General features: G+C 45.6%; 1 protein-coding gene across 1 annotated transcript in view; it reads left to right on the forward strand.

The window, feature by feature from the left end:
• The first annotated feature begins 1210 nt into the window (after window positions 1-1210).
• The window catches only part of ARAP2 (ArfGAP with RhoGAP domain, ankyrin repeat and PH domain 2), a 260994-nt gene continuing 237949 nt past the window's right edge, over window positions 1211-24255 (forward strand). The window contains 2 exon segments of the mRNA XM_066573206.1: window positions 1211-1360; window positions 20982-21737. Of these exon segments, the coding sequence (XP_066429303.1) occupies window positions 21067-21737 (671 nt within the window). The 5' untranslated portion in view covers window positions 1211-1360; window positions 20982-21066.

Consider the following 24255-nt stretch of genomic DNA (forward strand, 5'->3'; position numbering starts at 1 on the left):
CTTTTGCATGAGTGTGTTGTGCCAACAGTTAAGTACCATAGAGGTTCCATTATGGTCTTCAGATGTCTTACATGGCATGATCTCAGTCCATAGGTTGCAGTGACAAGAACTGGAACATGGAGGTATGCCTTGATACTCTAGACAGCAATGTGCTGGGGACAATATGACAATACTCTGACAATGTGAATAATTCCAAGGAGCAGCACAGTGGGAAGCGTCAAACCGACGCTTCGGTCTTTGACCGACGCTGCGGTCTTTGCCCAGCTTGACAAAGACTGCAGCATCGGTCAAAACATCGCTTGTCCTGTTTTCAGCCTGTGGAATCGCAATAAAGATGTACCTATGAGTTACACAAAGATTGTCTGACATTTCCCACTGTGCTGCTCCTTGGAATTATTCACAGCTTGTATTGGAGGATCGGAGGAAGTCCTGATCCTGGACCTAGCGTGTACTACGACACTACAGCTCCCCCACTTATGTGGATTTCTCTGGTTGTGGTGCTAACATCTGCATTCTCTGGATTATCTAATTATCTCGGAATGGTCAACAATGCTTCCAACAAGACAACTCACCTAGTCAGAAGTCCAACATTGCTTTACGTTGGTTTGAGGATATGGATGTTCCATGATTGGACTGGTCCCAACCTGTACATCTTTGGAATGAATTGAAACGTCAGGTCAGGAACTATGAACAGCATCCATCTTATTTGAGAGAACTTGCCAGACATTTGCAGGATGAATGAAGGGAAATACCAACTGAAGTGTATCTGATGTTACTAGAAAGCATGCCACTGAGAGTATCCAATGTCATTAGGTTCAGAGGAGATTCCACCAAATATTAATATATGTAAAGAAATACTACTTTTGATTCTTGCTCAGGTGTAATTAAGAATGAGACATTATTGATAATGCAATAAGCACAAATACTCATAGTGTTCATGTGCGCTACAAGGAATAATGTATAATGGCTTTGATCTCAGTAGCTTTCTTCTGGCCCTGGGCCATCCTTTCTGAGTACATATAATGACAGCTCTTTCGACATAGTGTAAAATGAAAGATAGCAGCTCATGCAGAAAAAAAACATTCCTAGGCTTTGACTCAGGTTGAGAGTTTACAGAACTGGGTGTGACTTATCTACATGCCCAGGTACAGAGAAAATAAGGAAAACCCTGCCTCTGTGAAATTTTATTATCTGCGGGCAAAGTCTGAAAAGGAAGTAGGAAAAATTACAAAGAAGGAACAGAAGCCTCAAACTGCACATAATTCCTGGAACGTTTGCACAATAGACATCTGTTCTACACTTTGAGGATATTGATAAGAGACTTGGAAATTTACAATGAAAACCCTATTCACGTCGTAAGGTAAGAGGAGAGCTTCAGATGTGGGGAACAAGTATGAAAGTCTTCTGGCTACTGTATACTACAATCTGTATCTGTTTCTGCTACATTCTAAATAGGACAATTGGCTTCATAGCCGTGTAGAATATAACTGCAACCCCAACAATTAAATAGCTATGAGTTAATGTTTGTTTATTGTGCATCTGTTACATTATTACAGTCTTTCCTATAAATGTCCCTCAAGGAACCCCAAAAGGTTTTACTTCGAAGATCCACTTAATCTGGCAAAGTGATCCTATTAGTATTTCTACATACACTCTATGTCCAAAAACGTCAAGCAACTAGTAAAAGTTATCGTTTTGCTGTAAAACCTAGCATTCAGTAACATCTGAGGCAGATATGCAAATGATGAGAGTTGTGGCGTGGTTAGATGAACTGTCTTGCTACCTGAGGCCCTAAAAGTGGTTCCACCCTTGGCCTATAAAAAGGCTCTTAGAGACTACTTGTGCTTGTGAAGAGCCTGTTGACCACTAGACGACTCTATGAAGCAATCAAAGAGATTTTGCCCAGTTAATAGAGTTTACAAGGGTACATGCGATAAACTGGATAGTCATATTGACAAATTGTCCACCACCTAGGCCAATCTGACCAGAATATTAGAAGGTGTTGGGACCAGTGGATGCATGAGGGCATTCACACAAGGCAACTGGGATCAGATCCCCCTTGACAGACCACCAGTAGAGAGTATTGTCTAATGATTCGACAAGCATGAGCAGCTCTAACTGTTTCATTGTCTGCCATCCAGAGACAGGTACCATCATTCCAGGCGCCTGTGTTTGTTAGCATCATTTCAAGGCAATTAGCTGAAGGACATTAGATATGAACATGGCAGGGCAGCATACATGCTCTAATTTTCTAACTTAAAGGGTCACTCCTTAGAATTTTTTTCCCATTCATTATGTAGCTATCTCCCCAGTATATACAAGTGGGCTAGTGTTATCTTGGTTAATTATTCCTTTCTATCTGAAACCTCTGGCCTCTTTTTACTCAGATGTTTTTGTGCTGTCAATTCTGACCAGCTCAGATGTACTTGGGTTTATGTGTTCAATTGCTACTCGAATTCTCAGTCTGTGTGATGCTGTTACATGAACTCTACAACAGAAACTGCCTAGAAGGTGACATAGACTCTCCCGTCCCAGTTACTGAAGATGATCACACAGCTCCTGTCACACAATTATAATAGTAGAGATACTGGCTGATCCTGCTGACTCTATACTTGTTGTCTGTAGCTTATTTCAAAGAATATAGAAGGTAATGTTAATCAAACTGCCCCCCCCCCCCTCCCCGCAGGCACAGTTGGTACAGCCTCTAATGAAAGCTGTGCTGATGCATCATAGGATTGATTTGAAAGTAAACATAATTTTCACCATCAAGATAGTGCCTGATAAGCATCAGACGGGGGGCTGCACTACATGGGAGTGGCTGCAATTCACAGAGGAGACTTCCAGAGTGTGACAGGCAATCAGGTAAGGGGTGTAGGGATGGATTAATAAAGGAGTGGTCCTATAAAGGCTTTTTACATCCAAATAATTGAGAATTAAATTTCATCCAAGAGATCTGCCCATGTAAAGGTGTCGCTGATGAAGGTAGCACCAAAAATCATCGATTTGTGTAAACATGGAAATGCTGCCGACAACAATGCAACTGCATGTGCCTGCATAATTGAGCTAAGAAGTGTTAAGGCACATGCAGTAGTACTAATTGCACGATGTAAGGTCAGCTGAACGAGTCCTGATCGACTAACAAAAACGTCAATCGGGGCTCGCTCCAGGCAGAAAATCTGTCAGAGAAGTACTCTTAGGCCGGGCTTACATGACCGGGTCGAATTTCGCATGTGGGAGGCCCACAGCGGATTCCAGCTGTGAGCCCGACCAGTGACCCTGTGTTTAGCAATAAATTGCTTTGCGTATAACCGCGGAGGCTTGCAGGCGGCGATGCGCAGTACATGGTTGGGATTTTTTGGTTGTATTTACCGCCATCACTTAGCAATGAGGTGGGTACCTGCAGCCCAAGCGCAATGTTATTGAGTATGGGCTGCGGGTCGGGTATCTCTATTCAAATCAATGGAGGCCATCTGTGTGGATTCAGTGGCAAAATAGAGCATGCTGCGTTTTTTCCTCATCCGCAAGTGTGAAGGAAAAATCGAAAAGACATGTCTTGTAATGTCCACGTCTTACTGTGGAAAGTCAGCGCGAACGCCAATAGTGCAATCAGCAATTAAAAGCCGTTTGTGTGAGACTGGCCTTAGTCTTACAATCATGTTCATGTGCTATGTGCATCAGTTAGTCTTGAGCACTCGTGACTCTATCACTGGTTCCCCGGTTGTCCTACAATGTTGGACCACCGTTGGTAGCTTCTAACCACTGCATACCAAGAACACCCCTGCAGTTTTGGAGATGCTCTGACACAGTCATCTATCATCACAATTTGGCCAATGTCAAAGTGCTCAGATCCTTAGGCTCGCTCCTTTTTCCTGCTTCCTAATATATCCTACTGCTTGACAGGTGTCATTGTAACCAGATAATGATATTCACTTTACTTGCCAGCGGCTTTAGTGGTATAGATGATATATGTGATAGATGTGCATATATATGTCTGCAGATTCTGGGAGCTGCATTTGAAGTGGATAAACATTTATCATATTGCAAATGTAGGAACACTCAAGGAGCAGCGCTTTACTGACCCGCTGCTCCCCTCCGCCTGGCAGTGACAGCAGGCTGCATCAAGGAGGCGCATCAGGGAGGAAGGATAGAGGAGCAAAAGGATCAGAATGAGCAATTCTGCACTAAAAGTTCATGTCAGTGCCGCAAATTTGTATGAAAATTTGATCTTATTACTTTTTAAAATAAAGAGCCATTGTGGGACAACGCCTGCAAAAATCTATGGGACTTACAGACCCAACTGAGCACAACGCTGAACTCTTTCCATCAGTACCATGAATGGAGCAGCGGCATACATGCTCGACTGCTGCACTATTCTACGGGCTGCTTCAGATGGGCGTATGCGCAAACGTACATGCTTCAGCGCAATGTATTTGCACTATGAACAAGGTTGATTTGTGCGCATTGTGTTGTACTTTGTTGCACACGTACAGCCTTTTCACATGTGTGCAAGACCCCACTGCCCTGATTTAAAATGCGATGTAGCTTCATGAGGTCCAGATGTGATCTTTTATGTATGGTTTTGTGCTCTATTTTGCACATCCCCTTGTGTATTGTGTGCAAATTTGCACACCTCCCATAGACTTCTGTGGGACCCTTTGGTGCTTAAATGTGCACAAAGTAGAGCATGTTCTATTTTTTTTTTGCGCACGCAAGAAATGTCTATGTGAAAAAATGGAAAAGTGAATGAACCCATTGGCTCTATTCTCAGCAATTGCACATGCAATTTTTGTGTGTGCAAATACGTACGCAAATATGCGCATGTGAAGGAGCCCTAATTGTTCCTTGTAACCCCTGGTCCAGTAATTGTTGGAGTCTCAGCAGTTGGGCACCCAGCTTCCATATATTTTTTCATCTATCCTGTGAATCGGTCATATATATATTTCATGGCAAACCACCTTTAAAGAGGTTCTTCAACAACACCACATCTGTTTATGAAATTTGTTTGATATTGCAGCTCATCCCCTTACAAGTGACCAATGGGAGCTCAACTGTCAGATAAGGGGAGTAGAAGGATTGTGCCAGGATAGCATGCACTCTTGATATGCTCCTATTAGGACATATGAACGTCATAGTGTGGTCCCCTACTCGGGAACACCTTTGTCCCAGAATGGAAAACTGCTCAGTAAGAGCTGCTCTTTTCCTTGCAAACCTTCTGCAGTCTGTTCATTACAAGACATCCATTTATGAGAATAGCCATATTGTAATACTGCATCTCACCTCCAGTGACTGCTGCAGGGGAAATGTCAGGTTGGCTACAACTTTTCCCACCTAGTTCAGCTGTTTTCCGATGGCATTTGGAGTGGTATTTGGGTCCATTAGCTGATGTCTCTAAGCCTAGCATTCGCAAAAGGCTTTGTAAATGCATAAGAATGAAAAGTCAATGGAAAAAAAGATAGGTGTATAATTTTTTGCTTCTTCTTCTTAAATAAATAAGTCTTTGTTTAATATTGGACTACAATGACTTCAGGTATCGCCAGCATAAACATAATCCTGTTATTGTGGGGTACACTAGCCCTGGAATTGGTTTGGCACATTATTTACCTGTATGATAAAACTGTACATTCCCTATTTTTTCAGCTCTACAATCACCTTAGTAATACTGTAACACTTCCTAGTAAACATTTGAAAGAATTCTTAAATATTTGTCATGTTCCGACTGGTCTCTTGATTGCAGCTGCAAAACAGCTAGTTAAAGCAAATGAAGCTGAGCTAGTCTAAGGGATTAGAGTTTTACTTGTACCACTGAATATATCAACTTTGATTTGCCAGTTCAGTAATTCGAAATACTACTTTTATGAGGTGAAGCCGTGTTTCTTCATTCCTCAAGCCCCCTCAACAGGTCATGATTTCCTTACTGTTGCACAGATGATGTAATTAATGTCATTTCCTCAGAAATTGCCATAAGTGTTCTGTCAGTAGGATCTTCTCAACTGATAACCTGTTGGTACTTGAGGACTGGAGATCAGAAACACGGATGGAAAGTATGAGCCATCGGTGATGGGTTTTGAATAGTTATTGTCAAAGGAGAAATGCAGCTCTGCTTCATCCGCATTTGCTTCAGTGTCGAAATATCTTATGCTAACGATACTGTGAGATTACAAAATATAAATTAAAGGGAACCCTTCAAGTTCAATAAGCACCATAAAGTAAAGCCCCATTTACATGCAAAGATGATCGCTCAAAATTTGCTCAAAAGACAGTTTGAGTGACAGTTTTGAGTGATCATTTTGCATAGCTACTAATAAGCACTAATGCCTATTAGCTTCATTTGCATTTAAATGAAGCTCCCTTTGCTGTATGCAGATAACAGCGGGTGGTCTGTTATCTGCATACAGCTTCATTGTTCTCCCGCGGGATAGCAGCTGAAAGCAGTGTTATCAGCGCTCCTACGGAGAATCACAGAGTGCGGTCCCTGCAGTCAGCTGGCCGGCCAAAGAATGTTTTTATGCTGAACTAAAAATCATCGTTCAGCCAAAAAGCTAACGATGGTAGCATTTACACACAACGATTTTCGCTCAAAAGACATTGTTTGAATGAATTTTGAGTGATAATCATTGTGTGTAAATGGGCCTTATGTTATGTCCCAAGAAGTCCGGGTGCATATTTTTTTAATGCTTATCCGGCTCCCCGTTGCCTCGCTGTCACCCCTTGGAAGTTGTCACTCGGTCTATAAGTGTGACTCTTTTCTTCAGCCATTGAATGCTCTCTATGGGAGTGCATTGACTAAAGAAAGGAGAAGGGGTGCCTGGATACTGTGAAAGTATTCATGACACAGGCTGCAGTGATGGATTGTGGGAGCTTTATGATGTCAGAGCAGTCACAAAGATCACCCTCTTTAACATGAAAGAACTAAGAAGTAAAGAGAAACCATGGAAGTACTGAAGGTGGACAAAAATAAGGATATATACTGTGTATGATAAATGTGGTTTAAGTACTATAATTTACGTTTTGTTTGTTCGAAAACCCCTTTAATGAAGACTAAAAAATGAATATTTTCATCACGTGTTAAATTATTAATTCTTAATGATAATCTTTCAGAAGATCCTGCAGGTGATGCTCAAAGAAATTACAATTTATGGAAGGCAATATGGAATTGGGACATGTTGGTTTAATCAGATTGCAGTTATAGACAAACTGGCAGTATGTAGTGAATTGCTAGAAAATGTGACCACTGTTACTGAAGAATTGTGCAATCTGATGGTTTAAGGTAGGGTAGATCAGACCAAAACATTAGAATTAGAGGTGAGCGAGTATACTCGCTAAGGCAAATTACTCGAGCGAGTAGTGCCTTAGCCGAGTATCTCCCCGCTCGTCTCTAAAGATTCGGGGGCCGGCAGGGGGCGGGGAGCGGCGGGGGAGAGCGGGGAGGAACGGAGGGGGGATCTCTCTCTCCCTCTCTCCCCTTCGTTCCCCCCCGCTCCCCGCTCAACTCACCTGTCACCGGCACCGGCCCCCGAATCTTTAGAGACGAGCGGGGAGATACTCGGCTAAGGCACTACTCGCTTGAGTAATGTGCCTTAGCGAGTATACTCGCTCATCTCTAATTATAATTTGACATTTTTCTTTAACACATTTTCATTTATTTCAGCATCACTTTCTGAATGCCGAGTTCTTGAAAATTTTCACGAAAAGTAGGATGCTATCTGTGCACCTGTCCTCAAAGTATCATACAACCATTCCACAGCATACTTTCTTGTTAAAACGATTGTTACATTCACTATCATTAGAAAAATGGACACTGCTTTGGTGTCCTTTTGACAAGAGTTCCATTTGTTGATGTTATATTTGGAGTATAGCAAAGCATAGTCAGCTAAATTATTCTCTAGTCCAGACATAGCAGAAACAAACTGTCTGCTTTACCAATAACATTGAATGGGTCCATGTGTTTCTGCTCGGGGGTTCCATCAAAGTGTAGTGAAAAACGATCCCTGACTTCTTCCTTCTCCATTTACGGAATGCAGATTATCATAAATGTTGCTTATACTCTACTGAAGGCAAATATAAAGAGGGAGAAATTTCATGTACCTGCTTCTGTCCTACTCTGTTGTGGGGATCTCTACTGCTCGTAAAAATGGAGATTGATGACAATTTGGAAGAATATTGGTGACTATTTTCCCACAAGTTAACCTTAACCGCATCTTCTGGAGAAGGAGACAGGAAGGCTATTCCTTAAATCTGTAAAATAGCTCATTGTGTTCCTTCTCTTTAACATTTAGTGTAATATAGTATTATAAACATATCTCATTACAATTACAAGACTGACTTCTTGGAAATTATTGAAACAGGCATTGCTTGCCAAAGCTAGCCTGTTAATTCTTCTATCAAGTTGCTGTAACTGTGTACTAGTGGATTGTGTTCAGTAATGTGATCACTGGATTAATACACTTTGAAAGAAACCATTTAATATTAAAAATATCTATTTCACCACTTCTAATCATTCTCGTTTTACAGTTTGGCAATGTGCATACTGCCTCTACAGTGTACAGTCACCATAGGCGCCAAGAAAGCGCCCATTGCATACAGTTAATGTTTCTGTAGGGCCCTGTCTACCAGACATACGCCGAAAGATTGTCTTTTGACATGGGTTTGGGGCATTTTGGACTGATATCCCTTTTTTTTTAAATTGTACTGAAACATGTAGTCAATAGAGATGAGCGAGCACCCAAATGCTCGGGTCCGCGTTATTTGAGTCGAGCTTTTCGTAAAATTCGAGAGCTCTACTCGAGTAATGAACCCCATTGTCTGCAATGGGAGACTCAAGCATTTTTGTATGTGAAACGCCGGGTGCCGAGCTTTTTTTTTCTTCTAGGTTCGTCTCTCTCTCCCCCCCCCCTGCCTGCCAGACAAAAAAATTTGCCAATGACGCACGCTGCGTCGTGGCAAGAAGGGGCCAAAACAGGCACGTCACAGCAGGGAGGAGCCAAAAACTGGGCCGTGGTTGAACACGGCTTGATGTTCGTTCGAGTAACGAGCACCATAGAGTATGCTAATAGTAGAACGAGCATCAAGCTCGGCAGAGTATGTTCGTTCAACTCTAGTAGTCAACTACCCTTTTTAAGTGCGTAGGATAACCTCAAAGAAAGGTACCATACATTTCAGCAGCACTATGGTATGTTGTTTGAGGTTACTAATTTATTGTGGCAGCTTAATTTCCAGACTTAATATTTATTTCCTTAGCTTACATAGCAACAACATATTCTGTAGCGCTGTACAGTGACTGCCTTTAAGCCAAATAACCTGTCAGTGGTTTTAGGAAGAAACCAAGTTATTTTGGGAAAACCCACAGAAACATTTTGCAAATGTCATCGTTGATTGGATGCGAACCCAAGACATTAGTGCTACAAATGTCTTGTTTGTGTAGATACGGATGCACCCAGGATTATTTGGGCAGTGACACACTTTTTTAAATGACTGTATTCCCTGTACATTCACCATGATGGATTTGAAATAAAGCCGTCAATACCGTATGCTATAGAAGTGCAGGCTTTCAGCTTTAATTGTAGGGGCTTAGCAAAAATATTGTATTTACAGTTTAGGGATTACGATATTTTCACAGCCTGAAAAGTAATTGGATAAACTAACATGATTATAAATATATGGATTATGTTTAATATCTGGATACAAATACTTTGCAGTCAATGACTGTCTGAAGGCTGAAACATGAACATCACTAAATATTGAGTTTCCTCCCTTGAGACACTTTCTTAGGCTTTTTGTTGTATTCACTTTTTGCTACTTTGTTTGTGGGTCTTTCTGCCTTCAGTTTTTGCTAAGTAAGTGAAAAGCTCAATCAGTCAGGTGACTGACTCGTCCTTTATAGAATTATAAAGCTCTCGGGCTTCTTTTACGGCATGTTTTGAGTCTTTATTAGAGATGAACGAACGTACTCGTCCGAGCTTGATATTCGTGCGAATATTAGGGTGTTCGGAATGCTCGTTACTCGTAACGAGTACCACGCGGTGTTCTGGTTACTTTCACTTCCTTCCCTGAGACGTTAGCGCGCTTTTCTGGCCAATAGAAAGACAGGGAAGGCATTACAACTTCCCCCTGTGACGTTCAAGCCCTATACCACCCCCCTGCTGTGAGTGGCTGGCGAGATCAGGTGTCACCCGAGTATAAAAGTCGGCCCCTCCCGCGGCTTGGCTCAGATGCCGTGTGAGTTAGTGAGGGAAAGTGCTGTTCTATTGGAGTTGCTGTAGGGAGAGTGTTTGTAGTGAGTGTAGGCTTCAAGAACCCCAACAGTCCTTCTTAGGGCCACATCTACGTGTGTGCAGGCTGCTGTTAGCAGTGGAAATTTTTATTTTTTTTTTCTCAAAATCGGCAGTGCAGAGCGTTGCACCCGGTATTAGGGACAGAAGTGCTGCTTAGGCAGGGAGAGTGTTAGGAGTGAGTGTAGCCTTCAAGAACCTCAACGGTCCTTTCTAGGGCCAAATTTAACCGTGTGCAGTACTGTGCTGGCTGCTGTTAGCAGTGTTGCATATTTTTTTTTTTCTAAAAATCGTCTGTGCAGAGCATTGCACCCTCCATTGATACTACAGGGACAGAATTGTGTAGGCAGGGCCACAACACAGTTATTGTTCATTGAATATCAGCAGTGGGGCCTTCCCTTTGCAAAAAAGCGAAAAAATTATATTTGGCCTGCCTGTGTCAGTCCTAAGGTCTCCGTGTACGTGTGTGCTGCGTGGAGAACGTACAAAAATCAAACGCAACCAGCTACGGTTTACTGCAGGCTTGCGCCATTGTCTTTCCTGACTGGCAAATACCTGCTCTGCCAGAGTTAAAGGGGTTGTCCCGCGCCGAAACGGGTTTTTTTTTTTTTCACCCCCCCCCCCCCCCCCCGTTCGGCGCGAGACAACCCCTGTTGCAGGGACGTACAGAAAGCTCACCGGAGCGCTTACCTTAATCCCCGCGCTCCGGTGACTTCTATACTTACCTGTGAAGATGGCCGCCGGGATCCTCTGCCTCCGTGGACCGCAGCTCTTCTGTGCGGTCCACTGCCGATTCCAGCCTCCTGATTGGCTGGAATCGGCACGTGACGGGGCGGAGCTACACGGAGCCCCATAGAGAACAGGAGAAGACCTGGACTGCGCAAGCGCGGCTAATTTGGCCATCGGAGGGCGAAAATTAGTCGGCACCATGGAGACGAGGACGCTAGCAACGGAGCAGGTAAGTATAAAACTTTTTATAACTTCTGTATGGCTCATAATTAATGCACAATGTATATTACAAAGTGCATTAATATGGCCATACAGAAGTGTATAGACCCACTTGCTGCCGCGGGACAACCCCTTTAATAACTCTGCTACACTAAAGTTGTGTGACACTTTTTCAGGGCCACACCACAGTTATTAAACGTATTGTTCATTGAATATCCGCAGTGGGGCCTTCCCTTTGCAAAAAAGCGAAAAAATTATATTTGGCCTGCAGGCTTGCGCCAATTTATTTCCTGCCTGGGAAATCAAATCACTGGTAATACAGTATGCTGAGGGGTAGGGGTAGGCCTAGAGGACGTGGACGCGGCCGAGGACGCGGAGGGCCAAGTGAGGGTGTGGGCACAGGCCGAGCTCCTGATCCAGGTGTGTCGCAGCCGACTGCTGCGCGATTAGGAGAGAGGCACGTTTCTGGCGTCCCCACATTCATCGCCCAATTAATGGGTCCACGCGGGAGACCTTTATTAGAAAATGAGCAGTGTGAGCAGGTCCTGTCCTGGATGGCAGAAAGTGCTTCGAGCAAGCTATCATCCACCCAGAGTTCTGCGCCGTCCACTGCTGCAAATCCGAATCCTCTGGCTGCTGCTCCTCCTTCCTCCCAGCCTCCTCACTCCACTACAATGACACATGCTCAGGAGCGGGAACACTCCCAGGAACTTTTCTCGGGCCCCTGCTCAGATTGGGCAGCAGTGGTTCCTCTACCACCAGAGGAGTTTATCGTCACTGATGCCCAACCATTGGAAAGTTCCCGGGGTCCGGGGGATGAGGCTGGGGACTTCCGGCAACTGTCTCAAGACCTTTCAGTGGGTGAGGAGGACGATGACGATGAGACACAGTTGTCTTGCAGTGAGGTAGTAGTAAGGGCAGTAAGTCCGAGGGAGCAGCGCACAGAGGATTCGGAGGAAGAGCAGCAGGACGATGAGGTGACTGACCCCACCTGGTGTGCAACGCCTACACAGGACAGGTCTTCAGAGGGGGAGGCACGGGCAGCAGCAGGGCAGGTTGCAAGAGGCAGTGCGATGGCCAGGGGTAGAGGCAGGGCCAGACCGAATAATCCACCAACTGTTTCCCAAAGCGCCCCCTCGCGCCATGCCACCCTGCAGAGGCCGAGGTGCTCAAAGGTCTGGCAGTTTTTCACAGAGACGCCTGACGACCGACGAACAGTGGTGTGCAACCTTTGTCGCGCCAAGATCAGCCGGGGAGCCACCACCAACAGCCTGACCACCACCAGCATGCGCAGACATATGATGGCCAAGCACCCCACAAGGTGGGACGAAGGCCGTTCACCACCTCCGGTTTGCACCGCTGCCTCTCCCCCTGTGCCCCAACCTGCCACTGAGATACAACCCCCCTCTCAGGACACAGGCACGACCGTCTCCTGGCCTGCACCCACACCCTCACCTCCGCTGTCCTCGGCCCAATCCAGCAATGTCTCGCACCGCACCGTCCAGCCGTCGCTAGCGCAAGTCTTTGAGCGGAAGCGCAAGTACGCCGCCACGCACCTGCACGCTCAATCGTTAACCGTCCACATAGCCAAATTTATCAGCCTTGAGATGCTGCCGTATAGGGTTGTGGAAACGGAGTCCTTCAAAGCTATGATGGCGGCGGCGGCCCCGCGCTACTCAGTTCCCAGTCGCCACTACTTTTCCCGATGTGCCGTCCCAGCCCTGCACGACCACGTCTCCCGCAACATTGTACGCGCACTCACCAATGCGGTTAGTGGCAAGGTCCACTTAACTACGGACACGTGGACAAGCACAGGCGGGCAGGGCCACTACATCTCCCTGACGGCACATTGGGTGAATTTTGTGGAGGCTGGGACAGAGTCAGAGCCTGGGACCGCTCACGTCCTACCCACCCCCAGAATTGCGGGCCCCAGCTCGGTGGTGGTATGTTCGGCGGTGTATGCTTCTTCCACTAAAGCACCCTCCTCCTCCTCCTCCTCCTCAACCTCTGTCTCGCAATCTAGATGTGTCAGCAGCAGCAGGACGTCGCCAGCAGTTGGTGTCGCGCGGAGTGGCAGCACAGCGGTGGGCAAGCGTCAGCAGGCCGTGCTGAAACTACTCAGCTTAGGAGATAGGAGGCACACGGCCCACGAACTGCTGCAGGGTCTGACAGAGCAGACCGACCGTTGGCTCGTGCCGCTGAGCCTCCCAGCGGGCATGGTCGTGTGTGACAACGGCCGTAACCTGGTGGCGGCTCTGCAGCTCGGCAGCCTCACGCACGTGCCATGCCTGGCCCACGTCTTTAATTTGGTGGTTCAGCGCTTTCTGAAAAGCTACCCACGTTTGTCAGACCTGCTCGTAAAGGTGCGCCGGCTCTGCGCACATTTCTGCAAGTCCCACACAGACGCTGCCACCCTGCGCACCCTGCAACATCGGTTTAATCTGCCAGTGCACCGACTGCTGTGCGACGTGCCCACACGGTGGAACTCTACGCTCCACATGTTGGCTAGGCTCTATGAGCAGCGTAGAGCTATAGTGGAATACCAACTCCAACATGGGCGGCGCAGTGGGAGTCAGCCTCCTCAACTCTTTTCAGAAGAGTGGGCCTGGTTGGCAGACATCTGCCAGGTCCTTCGAAACTTTGATCAGTCTACCCAGGTGGTGAGCGGCGATGCTGCAATCATTAGCGTCACCATTCCTCTGCTATGCATCTTGAGAACTTCCCTGCAAACCATAAAGGCAGCCGCTTTGCGCTCGGAAACAGAGCCGGGGGAAGACAGTATGTCGCTGGATAGTCAGAGCACCCTCCTGTCTATATCTCAGCGCGTTCAGGAGGAGGAGGAGGAGGAGCATGAGGAGGATGAGGAGGAGGGGGAAGAGACAGCTTGGCCCACTGCTGACGGTACCCATGCTGCTTGCCTGTCATCATTTCAGCGTGTATGGCCTGAGGAGGAGGAGGAGGAGGAGGAGGAGGATCCTGAAAGTGATCTTCCTAGTGCGGACAGCCATGTGTTGCGTACAGGTACCCTGGCACACATGGCTGACTTCATGTTAGGATGCCTTTCTCGTGACCCTCGCATTCAACGCATTCTGGCCACTACGGATTACTGGGTGTACACACTGCTCGACTCACGCTATAAGGAGAACCTTCCCACTCTCATTCCCGAAGAGGAAAGGGGTTCGAGAGTGTTGCTATACCACAGGACCCTGGCGGACAAGCTGATGGTAAAATTCCCATCCGACAGCGGTAGTGGCAGAAGGCGCAGTTCCGAGGGCCAGGTAGCAGGGGAGGTGCGTAGATCGAGCAGCATGTACAGCCCAGGCAGTGCAACAGTCTTTAAGGGCCTGGCCAGCTTTATGGCTCCCCAGCAAGACTGTGTCACCGCTCCCCAGTCAAGGCTGAGTTGGCGGGAGCACTGTAAAAGGATGGTGAGGGAGTACGTAGCCGATCGCACGACCATCCTCGGTGACGCCTCTGCCCCCTACAACTACTGGGTGTCGAAGCTGGACACGTGGCCTGAACTAGCGCTGTATGCCCTGGAGGTGCTTGCTTGTCCTGCGGCTAGCGTCTTGTCGGAGAGGGTGTTTAGTGCGGCTGGGGGAATCATCACAGATAAGCGTACCCGCCTGTCAACCGACAGTGCCGACAGGCTAACACTCATCAAGATGAACAAAGCCTGGATTTCCCCAGACTTCTCTTCTCCACCAGTGGACAGCAGCGATACGTAAGCAATACGTAGGCTGCACCCGCGGATGGAAGCTACGTTCTCTCTCACCATCCAAAACGGGGACATTTCTGCTTCATCAATCTGTGTCTAATATTCCTCCTCCTCCTCCTGCTCCTCCTCCTGAAACCTCACGTAATCACGCTGAACGGGCAATTTTTCTTAGGGCCACAAGGCTCACTCATATAATTTTTCTAAACAATTTTTATATGTTTCAATGCTCTTAAAAGCGTTGAAACTTTAACTTGAACCAATTTTTCGTTAAACTGGGCTGCCTCCAGGCCTAGTTACCACTTAAGCCACATTAACCAAAGCGATTAATGGGTTTCACCTGCCCTCTTGGTTGGCCATGGCCAATTTTTTTGATGTACATTAGTACTGTTGATTCAGCAATTTTTGTGGGCCCTCGCCTACAGTGTAATCAAATGAATTTTTAGCCCACCTGCATTACAGCTGATGTTACATCCGCTGTGTTGGGCAATGCAATGGGATATTTTTGTGTACCGCCGGTGGGTTCCAGGGAGCCACCCATGCTGTAGGTGCACACGGAGTTTAACCTACATGTGTCCACTTGTAAAGAACCCCAGTCAGACTGGGGCATGCAGTGTGGGCCGAAGCCCACCTGCATTAAGCACAACATTACTACCTCAGCTGTGTTGGGCAATGCAATGGGATATTTCTATGTACCGCCGGTGGCTTCCTGGCACCCACCCCTGCTGTGGGTCCACAGGGAATTATAAATGCATCTGTTTCCACTTGTAAAGAACCCCAGTCAGACTGGGGCATGCAGTGTGGGCCGAAGCCCACCTGCATTAAGCACGACATTACTACCTCAGCTGTGTTGGGCAATGCAATGGGATATTTTTGTGTATCGCCGGTGGGTTCCAGGGAGCCACCCATGCTGTCGGTCGACAGCGACTTCACAATAGGGAGTTGTACCTGCCTGTGTCTATGAATTAAAAAGCCCGGTCTGACTGGGGCATGCAGAGACACCTTGACAGAATGAATAGTGTGTGGCACATAGGTTCCCCATTGCTATGCCCACGTGTGCAGCTCCTGATGGCGGTGGCACAGTATTCTATTTCTCATTGCTTCTGTACAGCATTGTGGGCTATCGCCCCGCCCCTTTTAAAGAGGGTCGCTGCCTAGCCGTGCCAACCCTCTGCAGTGTGTGCCTGCGGTTCCTCGTCATGGCAGACGCACTTCTAAATAGACATGAGGGTGGTGTGGCATGAGGGCAGCTGAAGGCTGCGCAGGGACACTTTGGTGTGCGCTGTGGGGGGGAGGGGGGGCGGTTGGGCAGCATGTAACCCAGGAGAAGTGGCAGTGGAGTTTCATGCAGGCAGTGATTGTGCTTTGTTGGAGGTAGTGTGGTGCTTAGCAAAGGTATGCCATGCTAATGAGGGCTTTTCAGAAGTAAAAGTTTTTGGGAGGGGGGGGCCCACTCTTGCCGCTATTGTGGCTTAATAGTGGGACCTGTGAACTTGAGATGCAGCCCAACACGTAGCCCCTCGCCTGCCCTATCCGTTGCTGTGTCGTTCCCATCACTTTCTTGAATTGCCCCGATTTTCACACATGAAAACCTTAGCGAGCATCGGCGAAATACAAAAATGCTCGGGTCGCCCATTGACTTCAATGGGGTTCGTTATTCGAAACGAACCCTCGAGCACCGCGAAAAGTTCGTTCCGAGTAACGAGCACCCGAGCATTTTGGTGCTCGCTCATCTCTAGTCTTTATTCATCTATAATGAGAAGTGCCTTCCTATCATTTATGCAGCATTTAACTGAATCTGATCAGAAAATTTTGTTTTGTAAACGTCTTAATTCGTCCTGCTCCATCTATCCGAGTCACATCATTTGTAAATACCAGTGATTAGAGATGAGCGAGTATACTCGCTAAGGCACATTACTCGAGCGAGTAGTGCCTTAGCCGAGTATCTCCCCGCTCGTCTCTAAAGATTCGGGGGCCAGCGCGGGTGACAGGTGAGTTGCGGCGGGGAGCGGGGGGGAGAGAGGGAGAGAGAGATCTCCCCTCCGTTCCTCCCCGCTCTATCCCGACGCTCCCCGCCCGCCGCCGGCACCCGAATCTTTAGTGACGAGCGGGAGGATACTAGGCTAAGGCACTACTCGCTCGAGTAATGTGCCTTACTGAGTATACTCGCTCATCTCTACCAGTGATCCAATTGACACAACGCATGCCCATGCCATAGCATTGCCTCCAACATGTGTGGCATGCTTCAGATCATGAGCCTTTCCTTTCTTTCTTCATACTGTTTACTTCCCAGCATTTTTGTAAAAGTTCATTTGGTTTCAATCCTCCAAAGAATCTTGTTCTACACCTGCAAGGCTTTTTTAGGTGCTTTATCTGGTCTTCTTGTTTTTCACTGTTACCAGTGGTTTACATTTTGAGAGAAGCTTCTATGTTTACATGCATAAAGGCACCTCATGATTGAAGATTTATGCCTACAGATGTAACAATCGTTAGCATGGCAGACATCACTTATGCTATTACAGTTGTAAGTATATTAGAATGACGTGCTTCATCTATCAAGCTACTGATCACTGCATCTCTACCTCCTTCAAAGAGTTCTTGACTGGGCTAGATTTTATGACTTGGCTAAATATGTTGTCTTCCATGTTCTTCAAGGCTTTCAAATTGACCAGTGCTTTCCTCCTGTCTAAGAATGCAGAAAGTTGATTTGGTCACTCAGAAAATTTCTGATATCTCCTTGATAAGGTTTTTATTTTGGCCTAATGATATCCTCTTCTATTTGCATTGACACCTTTTTGAATCACATATTGAAAGTAAAGGCTGCACAGGAATGACTATTGCTGGCTGTCTGACAGAGCGGCCAGCAGGGGGCCGGGATGGCTGGATGAGATTCCTCTCATCGCTGTCTCCCGCCCCTCTCCATTCACTTTACACAGTGGCTATCCAGTACTGAACAGCTGCTATTTACACTGAACGCTCATTGTTCAGGATTTTATGCAGCTTAAAATTCTGACCGATGATTGTTCAGTGTAAACAGTACCTGTTCAGTGCTGAATGGCCACTGCTAAAGTGAATAGAAAGGGGTGGGGGAGAGCGATGAGAAAAACCGGCCCGGCCCCCTGCTGAGTGAGCCAGTGATACTCGCTCCTGTGCAGCATTAGTGTCGGGCCTTGTTTGCCCTACATTTGTTCAGTGTAAATGGGCCTTAACATAGTATGTTAGGCTGAAAAAAAAGATGTGTCCATCCAGTTCAACTCATTACTCCCCAATGATAATCCAGTGGAAGGCAAAAAAAACCCCAAAAAACAATGAGGTAGAAGCCAATTTTCCTCAATTAAGGGAAAAAATTTCTTCTTGACTCCAAGTCTGTCAATTGAAAAAATCCCTGGATCAACAACCCTTCTTAAGTAATTAATAACTGTAACATGTAATATTGTAACACTTAAGAAATGTGTCCAAGCACCACTTAAACTCAAATTCGCCATCACCACGTCCTCAGGCAGAGAGTTCCATAGTCTCACTGCTCTTACAATAAAGAACCCCCTTCTATGTTGGTGTAGAACCTTCTTTCCTCTAAACACAGAGGAAGGCTCCTTGTTACAGTCACAGTCCTGGGTATAAATAACGTTTATACTTATGTGAGGCTGCTTAAAATTCAAAGTGAATGAGCAACTGTGCTATGTAAATAGTGTAAGCACACCATAAATGTTCATTTAACAAACACTACATCTGTAACAGGCCGCTGCAGATCATAAAACTGGTTATTCATCAGCTATCCAATTACTTTTGAGTCTATGAAAATGGAGCAGCAAAGTAAAAAACAGTTGTAATTCCTAAACTGTTAATGCAATATTTTTTGTTAAACCCCTTGAATTAAAGCTGAAAGTCTACACTTCAGTCCCATATTGTTCGCTTTATTTGACATCTATTATGTCAGTGTAATGGGGATAAATTATAGAAATTGTCCCACTTTTTAAATACTTCTGGAGCAAACTGTTCATTTAAGGTAATTTCTTACCAACTAAGTGAAAGCAGATTTGTGCTGTTACTTACCTACTTACTTAAAGGGGTTGTCCCGCGGCAGCAAGTGGGTTTATACACTTCTGTATGGCCATATTAATGCACTTTGTAATGTACATTGTGCATTAATTATGAGCCATACAGAAGTTATAAAAAGTTTTTTACTTACCTGCTCCGTTGCTAGCGTCCTCGTTTCCATGGAGCCGACTAATTTTCGCCGTCTAATGGCCAAATTAGCTGCGCTTGCGCAGTCCCGGTCTTCTTCTTTTTTCAATGGGGCTGCTCATGCTGGATGCCGGCTCCGTGTAGCTCCGCCCCGCCACGTGCCGATTCCAGCCAATCAGGAGTCTGGAATCGGCAATGGACCGCACAGAAGCCCTGCGGTCCACCGAGTGAGAAGATCCCCGCGGCCATCTTCATCAGGTAAGTAAGAAGTCACCGGAGCGCGGGGATTCAGGTAAGCGCTCTCCGGTGTTCTTTTTTAACCCCTGCATCGGGGTTGTCTCGCGGCGAACGGGGGAGGGTTGAAAAAAAAAAATACCCGTTTCGGCGCGGGACAACCCCTTTAACCCCTAATAATACTCAAAATCAAGTTTATGGTGGAAAGGCCACAGCAGCCTTTTCTTGACCCTTTCCAATCCACTGTCTGACGTCTGAAGACATTCTAATTGAAAGCTGTACAGCTCCGATGTCGGAAGATGTCCAACAGGGTATTCTTACTGTATAATACTGGCCGGTCTGTTGTCGGAGAGCCTCTTCAGCATGTGCCATACCGCAGTACTGGCTTTAGTCAGCAGATGGCACCATTGTGTAATGGCAGAAAGAGAAAGCCCCCTAGAAATCCCTGAAACCAAAATTGGACTGCAAAGGGTTAAATACAAAATATAGAATGCAAAAAATTATAGAGAAATAAATTATCAACTTTACATATTATCAACTCACAAACAACATTAATATATTAAAACAATAAACTTAAAAAAGTATGAAGTCTTAAAAGGCCTATCGATTACAATTCAAATGCCTCTTCCATTGAACTCTGGCCCAATGCCCTTAAGCACCTCTCATGCTACCACTGCAGTAACTTTTCATTAAGAAGTTTGATTTGTTCCAAATTAGTTCAAACTGAACTAAAGGTTTATAAAAACCCATAAATCAAGTATTGAACACTTTTTAAGAGCCCTGAAATGGTTGTATTGCCTCTTCAATAGATGTAACTCAATGGTTAGCACTGTTGTCTTACAATGCTGTAGTCCTAGGTTCAGTGCTAAGAACTCACTATGCCTCTTTCTTCACTCGCGATGAACAAGAAGAAGAAATACAAAGATAACAGACAAACTCCATGCAAATACTGTCCTTGGTCTGATATAAACCTAGGACTCCAGCATTGCAAGGCAACACTACTAACCAATAAACTAGCAAGCTGTAGAAGGAGGAGAAGAACAAGAAAAAAAAACATACATATAACATACAAACTCCATGCAGTTGTTGTCCTTGGTCAGATTTGAACCTAGTACCCCAGCACTGCAACACCACAGAGCTAACCACTGAGCTACATCCATTGAAGAACCACCACCATCTTCTTCTAATGGGCATCTATTCTCACCACACTTTTCCACCTATCATGGGCCTACTACTTTATGCCTGTGGTTATACTCAGGGCTTAGTCACACGGGTGCATCCGGGTGCCGATGCGCCCGTCTTCCTGCATGAAGAAGACGGCTGCACTGCAGGTGCGGACGACTCTCCACAGCGCCGGAAGAAAGAACACATGACCACCAATGGAGCCGGTCATGTGTTCTTTCTTCGCAACTGCAGTGCGGCCGTCTTACCCTGCAGGAAGACGGGCGCATCAGCACCCCGATGCGCCCATGTGACTAAGCCCTCAGGGTGTTTTTTATTATTCTGTAACATGCAATTTACTATATTATATTTGACAAATCCTTTGTTTCCAGTTGTGTTTTTACTTCTATTTTGTATGTTTGAAAATTTTGTAAAATTATATACCAATGTTGCTCTCCTTATTTTTCTAGGTATTGACGTCACATATGAAGGGTCTCACCATTTGCTTAATCAGTTATCTACCAGTTATGCCTATACTAATTTCAGAATTCCATAATGGCCACCAACAGTAAAAACGGATATCCAGTGGACCAAATGCTAACTGACATTCATTTGGAAAATTATCTCCCACAATTCAGAGCATTCAGCTTATCAACAGTTTCAGACTGCGCACAATTAAATCATGAAACATTGCAAGAAATGGGAGTTTCACTTACTGGACATAGGAAGAGAATCCTCAGGAAGATACAATATGAATTAGAGAAGGAATGTAGGGATCTTGAACAGTTTAATACTAAAAAACAAATGACAAACGGAAGCATCTTATCAACTGATAACGAAGACCAAACAATGCTTGGTAAGGAAGTCATTGCTATAGATCCAGAACTCACTAATCATCTTTCACTGGAATATAGTTCAGTGGATTGTGGGATGTCTGATAAAAATGGTGATGGAGTATCCAGGGATTTAACACCCAATGGCCAAGAAAAATCCCCTGAATCCCCTGGAGAAAGTTATGATAAAACACTGGATTATAGAGAACAACTAGATTCTGGAAAGTTTTTTGAGTTCCAAGGATCCATGATTGAAAATGTATTATATAAAGAAATGAATCTAAATGACATGAAGAAAAGTCAAGCAAAGCCAGGTGCTACAAGATCGTTCATACTAAGGAATAGACCTGTCCCAGATTTACCGGTTTCCAACAACAACACATCTTACAACTTGTAAGTTTTAATATTTTAATTCTAGTCTTTCTATAACAATTAATTAATTATAAAATAGTAATTTATTCCATTACAGCTATAGAAATTGTGGGAAAAAATGGTAAGTGCTTACCACACTTATATTAATAACATTTACAATAGGCATTGGTATCTAGTGCATGATTCTCAACTTTACCTGGCAGGAAAAAGTTTCACCCATAGACGAGGATGGTAATGAGGGACATAACCATAAGATCCTCATTGCATGACTTTTAAATACATTAATTATAATATAATTATTATCCTATATTGGTTTGATAAATTGTTTTGTGTAAATGAACCTTTTGAGGCAATATGTATTTTGCTTAGCTTTAATTTGATGTCAAGATCTGCCCTACATATTTGAACAATGGCTCGATTATCTCTGCCTTAATATGGTGTTCCCATCTCGGCTTTTCATAGCTGAGCTGAGAAAACCCAACCCTCAGTTTTCAACCCCCTGTCGGAAAAAGTTGAGTGCTTCAGCCAAGCACTGTTTCCGTAGCTCTCATTAAAGTGAATGGGAGCTACAGAAACAGCACAACATGCTACACTGTTTCTATAACTCCCCGAGCTACGTAATCATCATGGCATGCTAAGCTATGCGGTTGCCATAGCTCCTATTCACTTTAATGAGAGCCATGGAAACAGTGCTCGGCAGAAGCAATCAGCTGTTCAGTAGGCTACCGCGGGGAGCCTGGTAGCCATGGTAGTGGAGATGGGAACCTTTAAAAATATAATTCTCCTGTCCCCAATGTAGGGAGGATTTCAATCTTTTTTAGCATAATGGGCTGTGCATTTAGAAAACATCTACCGTATATGCATATATATATCTTCAAAGCTGGTAATAGTTCTCTATTGGGAAATCATTCCCACTATAGAAAATACTGTTTGTATAATTGAATTTCATTGTTTCTCATATATTTTTGGATACACATTTTATTAAAACTGCAATAGCAGCATTCACAGTTTAATTTCACTTTAATGTTTCATACTGTAAGGATCCTATTTTTGTATTTCCCTTTTCTTTTCCTATGCAGGCAGAATATATAATAAGCATGGCTTTTATCGAAAATATGTGTTGAATCCTATTAGCATTTCCTATTACACAAGATTATGTTTTGCTTTGTAATGTCTGCACGTTATTGAAAATTTCCCGAACTTAAATAAGAAAAGACCACAAAAAAGTCCAATAAATGTTTCAAGAACCAGAAATATTTCCATAAGCATGTTTTGTTAATGCAATTATTTTTTGAATGACCATCACTACCATCCGAATCTGTCCTCTCTACCTTCTAGAAGGCTTCTCTCAATGTAATATCTTAAAGTGGTTGTCCAAGGCGGTGAAATCCTTACCCAGATATGTTGTGTTGGAACCTCCACTTCTGACAGCAGGTCACATGCTGTGGCCCCTTTTTATCATTGGAGAGGCAGACTAATTGGCTTATCGTAATAACTAAGCCAGCCCTCTTCTCTATCACGGCCAGTTCAGAGACAAAGAAAAAGGCTGGCTTAGATAATAATATGAGTGATGATAATTTATCCATTCAGTCGTTGCTGACTTTCAGTCACCTTGTGGATCAGCATACGCCATGCTTCCCTTTCTTTGGCCGCTTCCTTCAGATTTTTCACAGTCATGTTCATGTCAACCTTGATTGTGTGTAGCTAACGTGTTCTTTGGTGTCCTCTTCTTTTGGACCCACTGACTGTGCCGAGCATTAAAGGGGTTGTCTCGCGAAATCAAGTGGGGTTATACACTTCTGTATGGCCATATTAATGCACTTTGTAATATACATCGTGCATTAAATATGAGCCATACAGAAGTTATTCACTTACCTGCTCCGTTGCTAGCGTCCTCGTCTCCATGGTTCCGTCTAATTTCGCTGGCGGCTTGCTTTTTTAGATGCGCTTGCGCAGTCCGGTCTTCTGCTCTGAGCACGAGCCGCTTCAGTGTGCTCGCCGCTACAGCTCTTCTGCGCATGCGCAGACGAGCTGTAGCTTCTCGGGAGCGCGCTGGAGCAGCCATTCTGCTACCATCCTCTCTTAGAGGAAGGTGCAGAAACTTGAGCCGCCCAGCCGTGCCGCCCAGCTGCCCAGCAGAGCCGCCCAGCAGAGTCGCCCAGCCCAGCTCAGCCGTGCTGCCCAGGTAAGTGATGGGTGACGTACTGACGGGGGTGACGAGTGACGGACTGCCGCTGTGGCCCCGGAGCCTACCACTGGGCCCCGGGGCCTACCGCTGTGGCCCCGAAGCCTAACGCTGGGCCCCGGGGCCTAGCGCTGGGGAGCCGGGGCCTAGCGCTGGGGAGCCGGGGCCTAGCGCGGGGGAGACGGGGCCTAGCGCGGGGGAGACGGGGCCTAGCACAGGGGAGCCGGGGCCTAGCGCAGGGGAGCCGGGGCCTAGTGCTGGTTACCTGCTGCCTGGCGGTGGGTGACTGTGGCCCAAGAGCGTGTGCCGTGGTCGGCGGCCGCAGTGGGTCTGGTCGGCGGCTGCGGGGCATCT

Source organism: Eleutherodactylus coqui, chromosome 7 (assembly GCF_035609145.1).
Source record: "Eleutherodactylus coqui strain aEleCoq1 chromosome 7, aEleCoq1.hap1, whole genome shotgun sequence".
Classification (NCBI taxonomy): Eukaryota; Metazoa; Chordata; class Amphibia; order Anura; family Eleutherodactylidae; genus Eleutherodactylus; species Eleutherodactylus coqui.